The 13102-nt window shown below is 45.0% G+C and overlaps 1 protein-coding gene across 1 annotated transcript; it reads left to right on the top strand.

The window, feature by feature from the left end:
• The first annotated feature begins 1428 nt into the window (after window positions 1-1428).
• On the top strand, window positions 1429-2079 carry CUNH3orf80 (chromosome unknown C3orf80 homolog). Its single transcript, XM_044434392.1, has one exon. The coding sequence runs from the start codon at window positions 1429-1431 to the stop codon at window positions 2077-2079; it is 651 nt and encodes a 216-aa protein (XP_044290327.1).
• Window positions 2080-13102: the final 11023 nt, after the last annotated feature.

Raw genomic sequence — 13102 nt, 5'->3', positions numbered from 1 at the left:
GGACTGAAAGGTAGCACGGAGTCAGAGGTTCTTTCCTCTGGTAGCCCCACCCAAGTTCTGGAATGATCTTTCGAGGTGTCCTTTTGACAAATAAAGACCAATATTGCAAACCCGGAAGGATAAACACGTGCCTTCTTGCAACGATATACAAGCAGATGCCATATTCCTGTAATACACTGAGGAGCTTACAATGCTTCTGAAATATGAAGAGGTGTCCTACAGACCCCAAACATGGGGGACTGTTCCGGAAAGCCCTCCAGCCGCTCCCTTCCTGTGGGAGAGCACCTTCCACAGATGGTGGGGCAGCAGTGCTGGCCAATGCGGTTGACCGCTTCTCCTGTTCTGCTGGCTGATGCGGGCTTCTCGTTCTGCCTGCAATGTATTTCATGAGATGGCACCTTATGTTCTGCTCCACCCCCCACCCCCAATGGTGCCCCGTGCGTGCTTAGATTGTGAGCTTCTTTGGTCAGAGCATCTTATTTGCCTATGTGTGTCTGTGCCCACTTTCTTTTCTAAAGTCATACTTGGGCTTAGTAAAAGCACTAAGTGCAGCTTCGCTTGCCTACATTCTATGGCTCCATCATGATAAAAAGATAGCAGCAATCATTTCAATAAATAAATAAAAGTGTTCCAAAAGGGCAATTTTCACAGAAACCACAAGAAGTTAAATGTCTCCACGTTGACGGTTCTTGTGGATCCTGCCTATTCCCCAGAAAGGAAGATGCGCACTAACATCGCCTGGATAGGACAGGCAGGAACCCAGCCAAAAAAGCCAAGCCTCCCCAGCTCCCTAATGGAAGGCGAGCTGCATTAAACCCATTAACATCAGCCCGATGGTTATCATCAATTTTTAATCAGAAATAAAACCAGAAATATGGTAAGCAAATCCCAGTAGCAAGTAAATTTAAATAACAGTCAAAGGAAAATCCAATCACTTAAGAGCAGGAACTGAACCAACTGTCGGGGAGGGGCACGTCTTGTTCCTCTCCTTTGACAAAAGGCGAGGACGACAGCTAAATTAATAAAGTTATAAAGTGCGGCAAAAAAAGGCGAAAAGGCGAGCCAAGTCGGATCCCTTAACCCTTCCGCGGCCCGAGTTCTCGCTCCGCCGCCGCCGCCGCCGCGCGCAACATGCCAGCTTTTCCCGCCTCTCGCCGGCACGACCCAGCCGCGAGGGCTGCAGCCTCTGCCGCAAGCCGGACCCGCTCGGCCGCTCGGAGCTCCGGGGCCGCCGGCCCGGCGGGCTGACGGGGAGGCCGGCCGGAGGGACGTCCCCCTTTTGGCAGCCGCGGGAGCGGGACGCGCACGATGCGAGGTCGCTGAGAGCCCCGAGCGAGCCGGGGCCGGGGCCGGGCGATGCGGGGGCAGCCCGAGGCGCCGCCGGCCGGAGCTGCGGAGCCCCGCCGCGCAGCGGGCGCCCGGCGGGGGATGGCGCCCCGTCTCCCGGCGGGGCTGCTGGCGCTGGGGGCGGCGCTGCTGTGGCCGCCCCCCTGCCACGGGCACTGCGGGCAGCTGAAGTGCGCGGAGCAGGAGAGCTGCTGCAGCTACGGGAACGCCACCCACGCGGAGGTCAAGTGCTGCGCGCTGCCCTTCCACACCTTCCTGGACAACGTGGGCTGGTTCGTGCGCAAGCTCTCCGGGCTGCTCATTCTGCTGGTGCTCTTCGCCATCGGCTACTTTCTGCAGCGCATCATCTGTCCCAGCCCGGGCCGGCACGCCCGGCGGCGGCGGCGGCGGCAGCGGCGGGGCCAGGACGACGACGACGACGAGGACGAGGACGACGAGGCGGCGCTGGACTCGCCCGCCCGCGGCACCCCGCTCAACGCGACGGCCGCCACCTCGCAGGACTCGCTCCTGGACGGCGGGGACCACGAGCCGCCGCCGCCGCCCTTGCTGCACTTCGTCTCGCCCGGCTTCCTGCAGCTGCCCAGTTACGAGGAGGTGAAGTACCTGCCCACGTACGAGGAATCCACGCGGCCCCAAGCGCCCGTCGTCCTGCCGGTCACCAGCCTGGCCACGGCGGCCGGCGCAGGCCTGGTGGCCGCGGAGCCGGACCGCTGGGCACGATACGGCAGCTGAAGAAGCCCCCGCCGCGCGCCCGTCCGTCCGGCCCCTCGCGCGCTCGCTCGACCCCCACCCACCCCTGTCTTCGCTCCGATCCCTGGACCAGAGAGTGGCGGACGCGGCGCTGCGGCGGCGCCCACGTGGCCGGCAAGCGCAGCCCGGACGGAGTGGCCCCTTTTCCGCGGAGACCTTGGACGGCGGAGGGGGCGGGGGCCCTCCTGGCCCGCCGCGGCTTGGCGCGTTCGTGCGCCCGGGCGGCTGGCGCGCAGCGGCTGGCCGGCGAGGGGGCGCAGTGTGCCTGGCCTACCGAGCCGCACCGCCGGCCTTTCACGCCCGAGATGCCTGGTGACGAGAGAGAGAGAGTCTCTGTATAATGCGTCTTTAAGTGCCTAAGTTAATGTGCGGTGTGCGTTCAAGTTGGACACACTGGGGAGCGAGATGCGAAGGATGCAGATTCCCACCACCTTTTCTGCCTCGCAGCGGGGAGGCATCCTGTTGGATTAATTGGGGTTCGCTGCAGATTAAAGTTCTGGAAGGGAGCAGTTGTGATTCTTTACTCGCGGCAGACCCGGGTCGAGTCTGTTGAAATTATTCCTACTTTCTTAGAAAAAGGTGCTTTTAAGAACAAATACACCAACAGCTCATTTTGTGCCCTGCAAACTTTCAACATTATTGCAATTGAAGAATAAGGTGGGGGGTGACCTTGAATTACTTTTCTTTTTGGTTATGTTTGTGTGCGTACTTGTTCAAAGAGTTTGAGAGCGTCGTGAGAAGGTTGATTTAGGGGTGTTTGATGAGGGAATCATTGATTATCTTATTATTATTAGGTAGAAAAGCAGTCATGCATCTTTCAACCCAATGCTGTGACTAAAGTGGTGAATTGTGTCTTTCCTCTGTGTGTGTGTTTGTGTATTAGCCCTGATGGTCTTACACCATCCACATACAAAGTGGAGAGATAAGGAGCAAATGGCTTTAAAGAACATCTGGTATGACCCAGCTGGGGAACTGTGGGCTAGGAGGAGGAAATGCCCATGCTCCAAAGGAATAAACTGAGCCACTCACTCATCTATAGAGATTGGGCTACCTAGAACATCCTGCTTGCCCTTTGGACCAGTGCACTTTTGCCTTCTTAAATTTAGAGTAGTATATTTTCCAGTAAAGTTACATAGAGACTAATTCAGTTGTCTCCATAACACCTCCTTTACCATCTTACAAACTGCACACGAGGCTTTAAAAGGACAAAGTCAAAACGGGCTTTCAGTCTCATCCTCCCAGCACCCATTTTGGTTGCTATATTTTGTATGTGTAGGGGAGACTGATAAAGTTTTCCTGAACTCAAAAGTATGTTCATGGAGCCATCTTTCAGTTGGTCCTGATCAGAGAGTGACTAATCCCTTCTTCAGGTGGCATCCTACCTTTGAATGTACCAGGAGACTGTAGCCAAGGCTTGATTATTCCAGGCTTAGCCCCCAAAATAAAATACAGGGCTAATGATACTTTATAAAGACTGTTGCAAGGAGTGCTGAGATAATGTTTGTTGAAGCACTTTGACCACTGGAAATGTACTAATGCAACAGGAAAGTATTACGATTAGGTAAGTGGCCTTGGATTATCAAGGCATTAGCTTTTTCCCCTACACTTCTACCCTAGAGTTGATTGATGCAACTGTTGGGTGTGGCTGCCACAAGAAATTGCAGTGCGTGTTGGCTCCCAGCCTGGGGTCTGAGAATCATGTGGTCCTGCAGATGCTGCATGCTTCCATTTTAGATAATTGGATGCGCAGTGCTATGCTTAAACCTTGCTTATGATGGCCATGCATGGCTACAGGCAAGGATTGAGCATCGGCAGCAGTTTTAATTAGCTCCGCAACACCCACTGGTTATCTGAAGTCAGTCCTTAAACACAGTTCCATATACCTCCCTTGTCCTTCTTTCTGAATCAGTATGCTGAGGGTTCCACTCATTAACCTAAGGGGCTAACACTTACTTAAGAATAAGTCTGATTCAACTCAGTGGGGCTTATTTCCCAGAAGAGATACATAGGATTGGCCAGGCCTAGCAATTGGAACCACCAAGCAACATGATCAAGGAAATGCTGCAACTCATGCTGCTAGTGATATCTGTGGTAGTGTTGGAGGTGGGAGAATGCATCAGCAGCCATGTTCATGTCTGGTGCATTGCATTTTGGGGAAAAGTTGTGCACAGGTCGATCGCACCTCGCTGAGGTTCCCTAAATTGCAAGCTAGTCCACATAGGCTGATGGGCTTACTCATTTATATTTGAAGAGTGCAGTACTGAATTGTTTTTATTAAGTACTTAACTATCACCTTCTGTGTGATGTCAGGAAGTGGGCAGATGGGGCTAGTTAGCCCTTTATCCACCAATTCGCCACAATTTCCCTCTATAGGAAAGCAGCCTTTGCAACTGAGAAACTGCAGATTGTTCACCTGTTAACCCTGACACATTTTTCTTTGGCATTTGAAGCAAGCTCTAACATATTTTATATCCATGGACAGTTTGGAATTGTTTCTGTGAGTGCATACATTCACCTCAAATTGTTATATTGAATACTGACTGTGGTGTCCAGTTTTGCCTTGCTTGGCTGAAAGCTCTACAACTTTGGGGCCACAAAAAATGAAAACACAAAATTGCAAAGGATTCTTATAACATTCTAGTCAGCCTTACAGTTTGCAGTAGATGATCAACATAAACTAAAGTGCAAATGTTGGGACTGTTTCATTTCTTTGGTCAGGCTGATACCGAGCAAAAACTGAGTGTACCTACAGCACAAACTTTTACAACATTTGTGCTCATATTAAGCCATTGAAAAACTGAAAGATAATGAGTACCTCAAATTGTGCCTGCAAATCAAGCCAGAAGCAAGGTAAGCTGATATAATTAGCTCGCAAAAGTTTGCTCCAGTCCAAACCTTAGCAGCTGTTTTCTGGACCAGCCAAACTATTAGAGTACAGGCAGCAATGGACTTTTGAAAAAGGCAGAAACAGTCAACCTTTTAAAGCATGTAGGGTACACATGGGCAAAGCCAGCCAATCAATATCACAGGTGGAAGTGAGTTTGTCTTGGCACCGGCTGTGTGAACGTGGAGAGGAACAGGCTGGCCCCCACCTGCAAAACCAATCGTACCTGCTCCCGTTTCTGTATAGTCTGGGCAAGTCCTTTGCCCATGGACCTTTACTTGGTATGCAGGGCCCACTGAGGGTGCACATTCATGTATGCTTTCTGCCCCTATTTATGCTGCCCTTGCTCCCTTGTATTCTGACACTGGTGCTGCAGTTGCTTCGAACAACATCTTTATCATTAGGCGAGTACAGAGAAGTGCATTGAACAGCAAGGCAATGGATAGTGTGGTTTGGGCTTTTTCTTCTTCAAATGATCCTTGGTATGCTCATTATATATAAACAGGCATGGAATTCAGACAGGAGGTAACTGACAGACATTTGTCTAGGATGAAAGATTGTCTAAGACTGCCTTTAACCAATTCCCAGATGTTTTCATTGTGGCTAACATCCCATCAGATGTTCATTGCAGATGCCTTGATTCAGCGTGGACGCAGTGTGAAAAGGGGGGGAACCCTTGCTGGCAACGCTGAGCTCAGTAAAAATCAGTCCTTTGGCTTCAGGCACTTATTTTGAGGCTTATTTATCTTAGCACCAGAAACAGTACCTGAAGAACTGACAAACACAGAATTAAGCTTTCACTTTTTGTCTTAAATATTTATTTATCTGAAGGTGAAAACAGTGAAATGTTTTAAGAAAAGTATTTGATCAAGTTGTCAGTCTTTTCCAAGCAAGTGTACACGTTTCTGTCCTCAGTTTTTGAGATGACAGATGAAATGATCTTGCTAGATTTCAGGATAGTTCAGTTCAAAGCTGTCAGTGGTGGGCATTAATTGGTTAGTGTGTGTCACTAAGAATACAGATATGGACAATCGGGAGAGGAGTTTTGCAGCTTAAAAATGTTTGCAATTATTTCTGTTAAGGTGAAGGATAACTGCATATGAGCATATACAAAGATGTGCTGCACCATTATTTATTTATTTGTTTGCTTTAAAATCATCCCGCTGCATAAGAGATGATTCTGACACACCTCCTTTCTCCCAGAAGCAAAGCACTTATCTGGCATCTGACTTAACAAGTGTGAAAGCTGGCTTCTTAGAGCAGCTGAAGGACCTTAAAAGGCTACTTTTCCATTCTTCCTAATGTTTGTTTAGAGGCAATCTGCTTAATAGTTAATAAGCATTTTGAGGGGAAGATGGTCTTCCATTGCCATTTCATCTTCCACAGGGGTTTCTTTCAGAGTAAACTTTGCAGGTATCTCTTTTGACTTATGGTTAGAAGTGATGGTATATATGATGGTAACTCCAAACAGTAGTCTCATTTTCTTTGTGCTAATTATTGCACTTATTAGGGGAGAGCATTATAGAGAAGCTGTACTCTCTAAGTGAAGATCTATAGCATCTGAAACAAATTATAATGGACTCGCAAAAACAGCCACAAAAAGATGCATGCAAAAGAAACTTGAAATAGTATCCATTATTGTTTCATTAGTTACTTTCCTGCAATTAAATACATCAACAGTGGAGCCAGTTACTTCAGCTTTGCAAACACTATCCTCTTCTAATCATAAAAGGAAACATGAGAATGCGAAATAGAAATACTACCATGCCTAACCTTTGGGTTCCTTTTCTATTAAAAAGTTGTAGATTTGAATAGTGAAATGGTCAACACTACAGTGGTGTCTCAGCTCACGAATGCCTTGGTTCACAACCAAATCGGGTCATGAATAAAAATTTCATGAAAATTTTGACTTGGGTCGCAAACTCCACATTGGGTGGCAACCAAGATTGTGGCCATCTCCCCACCCCCACCCCCACCCCCGAGTGGGGAGATGGCCGCGATCGCAGTTGCATTCGTGCAGGGAAGACATAGAGGAGCTGACGACAGAAGAACTTGCTGAACTCCAGAGTGAGCAGCAGAAGGCACTTGCTGAGGAGGTTTCCACTGAGGAAGAGGAAGACAGGGAGTGGGTTAGCAGTGATGTGATACAATCCATTATGAAAAAATGGAATGAGTGCCAGGATTTCTTTGAGAAGCACCACCCCAACATTACTGTAACAAACAGAGTGTTGAATCTGATGATGCTTTGTTGTTTTTTGTCACTTTGTTTCAAATTTTCTGATTAAGAAAAATAGTTACAGAATGGATTAACCTTATTTACATTGAACCTTATGGGGAAATTTGACTTGGCTCGCAACCAAAAATTGGCTCACAACAACATTCAGACGGGCCAGAATGGATTAACCTTACTTACATTGAATCTTATGGGGAAATTTGACTTGGGTCACAACCAATTTGGGTCACAACCAGAGTTGTGGAACGGATTAAGTTCGTGAGCCAAGGTACCACTGTATTTGGTTACACTGGTGCCCCCTTGAACATGGATTTGAGACCATGTTCAACAGAAACAAGGGAAACATGGAGTCGCCACCTCCCAAATTGCTCTCCTGAGGTTAATCTGGTGTTCAGGGGAGCATCCACAGAGATGAATTCCCAGCAGGTAGGGGGAACTGCAAACTTTGCAGTACTTATCACTTCTCCCCTCCAGGACCTCTGCCAGCACGGCCACTGCTACCAGCTGGACCTCTAAATGAAAACTCAGCTAAGCTGGGAATTGGGAGAAGTGGTGGAGTGATTATAGTTATGGGCAGAAAATAACAGAGCTGCAAGATAAGTTAATATTCCCACCTGCTAATCCTGCCCATGGAAGTTCCCTTCCCTTCTATATTTCCCATTATCTCGACATTTGCTGAGGTAATACCCAGGTTTCATCCTCAGGAGCATTTATTCAGGTTTTAGGGTTCAGCTTTGTTGAGCAATATTCCATGACTGAGACAACCCATCATAAGGTTGTAGCTGATGCTATCTGCCTCTGAAACAGCCAGTGCACCGTTTGAAATGGGCTCCTGCAACATGTGGTATTTTTTTTAAATCCCTGAAGGAAGAATCTAACCTTTCCACCATGAAAAGCAGTTAGTCTCTTCGGTGTCCCTTTGCCCTTTGTTAACCATTACAATGGTAGCTGTTGGCCTGAATGATGAATAGCTTTTGACAAGCTAAATCTTGAATACATTGTGTAATTGACTTGAGAGCCTACAGTAGAGTGACTTTGCCAGAATTGCTGCCAATGTTTCAGAAGCTGCTGCCTTGGATTTGAGAGCTGAACTGGTCTTTCCTTTTACCATCAGCACATTGTATGTTCATGAATGTTTAAAATTTTGGGTATTCCGCTGCTGGACCTTTTTGTTGCTCACTTTGGGAACCCTAACCCCAACCCTGTCCCATTTTCACAAGACCATTTGCAGGTTCAGATTATGACCAAAGTCTGGCTGGTTATTGTTGAGTCCGCATGGCAATTCAGCTATTCTTATTTCTCCAGTACTCCTGTAATCTTACAGCTCACAGATCCTCTTGCTCTGTTTGGCCACTCTGATGTTTCTCTCAGCTCCATCTGGTTTTCTTGGCATGCTCCTGCCCTGTTTGATATCTTGTGACATCACCTCCCATCTACCTGCTCTCCAGATGCCTACATTTTACATGCTATTTCTACCATAGCTCATCTTTTCCTGTGTTAACTTCCTTTTACATTCCTCAGACTTTAAGTCCATGTTTCTAACCATTTTCACATCATCACCCTCTTCCCTCAGTCCCCTTAGTCCATTGTTTCTTTGCTTGTTCCTTTCTTAAGGCTCCCTCTTTCTCTTGCCTGTTTGTGGCCCTTTTCTTTCTATCTTACACTTGTGCACCTATTAGTGAAATCAAAGATTTCTTTTTCTCCAGCCTTAAACACTCAACAGTGGCTGAATGGCTTTAGAGTCCTCTGGAAAAGAAGAGTTCTCTTCCCAAGAGAAAAGAGTTGTGTTCATGTCTGAAAGGGCAAAGATAGGCAGGGAAAGAAGGCATCTTTGAAGATTGTCTATTTAGAGCATTTTAAGGTTTTGCACATGCCTCACTCTACTGTTCAAACTAGTCAGTCCCAGAGGTCAGTGCTAGAGGTGATCAACCCTGACTGCTCTTTAGAAGGCCAGATACTGAAGATGAAACTCAAATACTTTGGCCACCTAATGAGAAGGAAGGACTCCCTGGAGAAGAGCCTAATGCTGGGAACAATAGATGGCAAAAGAAGAAGGGGATGGCAGAGGATGAAGTGGCTAGATGGAGTCACTGAAGCAGTTGTTGTGAGTTTAAGTGGACTCCGGGGGATGGTGGAGGACAGGAAGGCCTGGAGGAATGTTCATGGGGTAGCGATGGATCAGATGTAACTTCACTAAACAACAGCAACAACACTCTACTGCTAAAGTAGACTCAAGACCTATTACATTCAGGAAGGGCCACAGCCATTGTTAAGCTTGTACCCTGTACCTTTTTACATTTTTTTTTTTTTTTAGTATTCTTGGATAAGTACAGTCCAAATGAATTAAAATACAAATGTTTCCTGCTATTTTTGTGTTTCATTACAGGTTGTGACATGACTGACCTCAACAGTAGGTATTACTTCATGCTTACCAGGGAGTAAGACCACTGAAATCAGACATGTGATGTGTAAATATAAGTTCTTTTATGCTGAGGAATAGGCCTGATATTTAATTTTGAAACAAGCATTTTCTGAATGAGGGTGAGTGACTGAATCAGGCTACCAAAACTGGTCTGAAGTGTGTGTATATTATACAAAACAGTTTCTTTAGTTAGATATAAAACTCATTCTGTATCTCTGTAACTCATTCTGTAGCAAACAATTGGGCTGGAGTGTGTGAAGATATGCCATAGAAGTCTCATGTGTGTTACTAGGGACTTTTCCAGTAATTTGTTGATCTAGTGCTGAGGGTGAAAATAATGTTGAATAGGCTAAAAGGCAAATTAACCTTTACAATCAATGTAAGCATCAGCTGTAATCACATAGATTCCTGACAACTGAAAATCATAATCAGGTAAATTTAGGTGATCTGAAACATTCTAATCAGGAAGCCCCAGCTTTCTATGTGGAAAATAAGGCCAGCCAAACTAGGTCATGGCTGAGATCGTACTTCAGATGATGGTATTTTGCTTTTAGTAGGGAATTTGATTGCTTCCCCAGAATGCTCCCTTTATTTTTTTTCTTTAATGTTATTGACCATAAAGAAACTAGACATAGGGAGGGGTGGATTTCAGGCTTCAGTGCATGGCAGAATAGATTTCAGTGAGATTGGTTAAGCGTCACAGTACAATTCCAAAGGTTGCTCCTCCAATATATGCAAATAAATTTTACCAAAAGATGTTGCATTTTAAAAAGCCTTTGTTACACCTCATTATAAGATAAGTGTCTTGAAAAATAACCATCCAGAGGCCGAAACATATGCATGAGTGATTGGTATGGCCTTGCCTTCTGTAAATAACACCTGCTTTATTTTATAGGGCATGCTGCAGGAAATAGCAAAATGGTGCTAATATTCCTGTCTAGGTAATTAAATGGAGAATGAGTGTGGTGTGGCTGTTAGGATGTTAAACTAAGACTCAGGCTGTGAAGCTTGCCCATCAAGCTTGCTGGTTTGCTTTGGGGCAGTCAGTGGCTGAGTTCACAGGGTATGGCAATCAATCCAGCACTGTTGCCAGAGTGCGTGGGGTTTTGCCCAACCTTACCAGGCAGACGTTACCTGGGCTGCATGGTCTCTATGCTTCCCACCCCATTCTCACAGTGTCTGCATGCATGCCAGCAGCCCTTGTGAGCAGAATTCCTGTCATTTCTCTATTCTTGCCCACCATAGCTTCCTCTTGATTGGTCTGCTACTATCCTGAGGTGAGTTCCTCTTTCCCCTCCTGAGTGTACCTGCACATCTGTAGTGCTTCCATCTGCTCCAGCCACCACAAAATTTTTATTAAATAAACATTTGCACTGCAATCCCCCCTCCTCTCTGTCTCTGTCATGCTATCTCTGTGTTTTCAAAAGTAAACAGGGAAACAGGCATTGTTTTGGCCAATGGTAATGTGAACAATTACACATTGGCAGCTAAGGAGTTAAGAGCAGTAGAGAGCAAAGGCCAGAAGCAACCATATCAGTGGCTTCTCTTGCTAGGGGGGACTATGGTATTTCTATATCAACAATGATAAAAAGATGGTCCTGGGTATGGACAAACAAAATTATGGTGAAGTGTGCAAACATTTAAACAAGCCATTGATTCTACATTTTCAGAGAAGTAATCTTACCATGCAGGAACTCCAGAATTAAGTCTGGATGACACACAAGTGCCACAACTGTAAGATTTAAGGAAGGCTTCTCATGTCATGTGAACCTGTTCACAGTTTCTTAGCCTAACCTACCTCAAAAGGTTGTGTGAGATTAAAATGGTGAGCAAGAGGAGAATTATATCAGTGGTTTTGGGTGGGACAGTAATAGGGAAATAAAATAATTATGTTGAGATAAAGAAATAGATGCTACTGCAATTAATAACCATTATTTAACTATGTTTTGAGCAAGACACCTGAAAATTGCCACAGTGCCTACTCTTTACAGAATTACCACTGCTTACCAAAAATATAATCTACTACCTGACAACCTGACCTCTCTAAGTTTACACAGAAGTAGCTCTTGGCGTTCAATAGAACTAGGTGTAGTGGAACTAGCAGAATACTTTAAAATGGATTAGAGTCTAATGTCAGTGGTCTATCTTAATATATGTCTATATGAAGAGACAGTATATTTGACTGCAGTTACTAGAAATGAACAAAGAATGACTATCACGTTTATTCTGTGCTTTTAAGCTTTCTAAGAGCATCTGTTGGGTTACTGTCAGAGACAGAGCATAGAACTGAGCAATCTTTTGGTCTGACCCAGGAAGGCCAGCATTGTGTTGTTTTTAAAAAATAAGGATCCATGTGCCCAAAAAATCTTCATATAAGAGGAAAAAGAAGCCCATTACTCCTGCTTACCTAAGTTTATTCATTCTTTCCTCTATTTTTAATATAAAATTGTAAATTTATTAAATATAAATGAGAGAGACAAAGTCCAAATTACTTCAGTACTGCAAATTATATTACGGGAATCATTTAGCATTGCTGTGAGGGAGGACAAAGCAAATATGCCAGGATCTTATTACTTTTCAGGTTTTCCTTATGCTCTGAAAAAGCATTTTAAATTGGCATTATTCCCATTTGAAACCAGGCCTGGAGCATTTTAGTACTTTAGCAAACCTTCCTGGGGTGTGTAATGGCTTGGCATATCCTAGAGACTGTTTTGTCAGTGGGATTTTGGTTCAAATGATGCATCTTTGGGATTTCTTTTAAATGCAAGGACTGCTTTTTTGTCCCTTATCTTTAACCACTGCATTTCTCTTCTATCAGTTCAAATAATTCACATTTACTTTGTCTAGTAATGGGAAAAAAACTAAAGAGAAGTTCAAAGAAAACTTCGAATGTTCTTTGTGAAGTTGTGTCAGTTGTGATAGAAAGAAATGATATAACAATTAGCTCCTAATACAGCCAAAATGTATGAAACATACAAAAAATGGAAGCTCAGCATGTCTAAAACCTGGATATAAATGCCTGATGGGAATTATTTCACTCCCCATGGGAACTAAATTCCTTTTATTTTTAAACTACTGGGATGCTGATGAGTTTTTCATCAAATCAACATATAGAATTTCAGAAGTGCAACAATTGAATGGTGGCAGTAAAATTTAAAGAAAAAGCTTGGGTATCATCCGATCACTCTTATACATTAGTTTGCCAGTGCAGCTGTGATGGGAATTCTCATGAGGCCAGTATAAATATAACATTAATAGCTGATCAACTATTATAAATTAATGAGGAAAAACGAGGTGATTTATTCCATCTTGTCATCCTGTCTCTTTTGCAATATGAATATCCTTCACTAAGATTAACTTCAGGTAGGTGTTACATTGCCATTGACGTAAAACTTGGTTGGAAGGAATCACAGTTCCTGATTGACTCAGGAGCTGTAACTATGGATCAAAACTTCTTTTAGATTCA

This window comes from Varanus komodoensis, unplaced genomic scaffold, assembly GCF_004798865.1.
Source record: "Varanus komodoensis strain SLA01 unplaced genomic scaffold, ASM479886v1 scaffold28, whole genome shotgun sequence".
Taxonomy (NCBI): Eukaryota; Metazoa; Chordata; class Lepidosauria; order Squamata; family Varanidae; genus Varanus; species Varanus komodoensis.
Note: the sequence above shows the minus strand (reverse complement) of the source record. Positions and strands in the feature narration are given on the sequence as shown.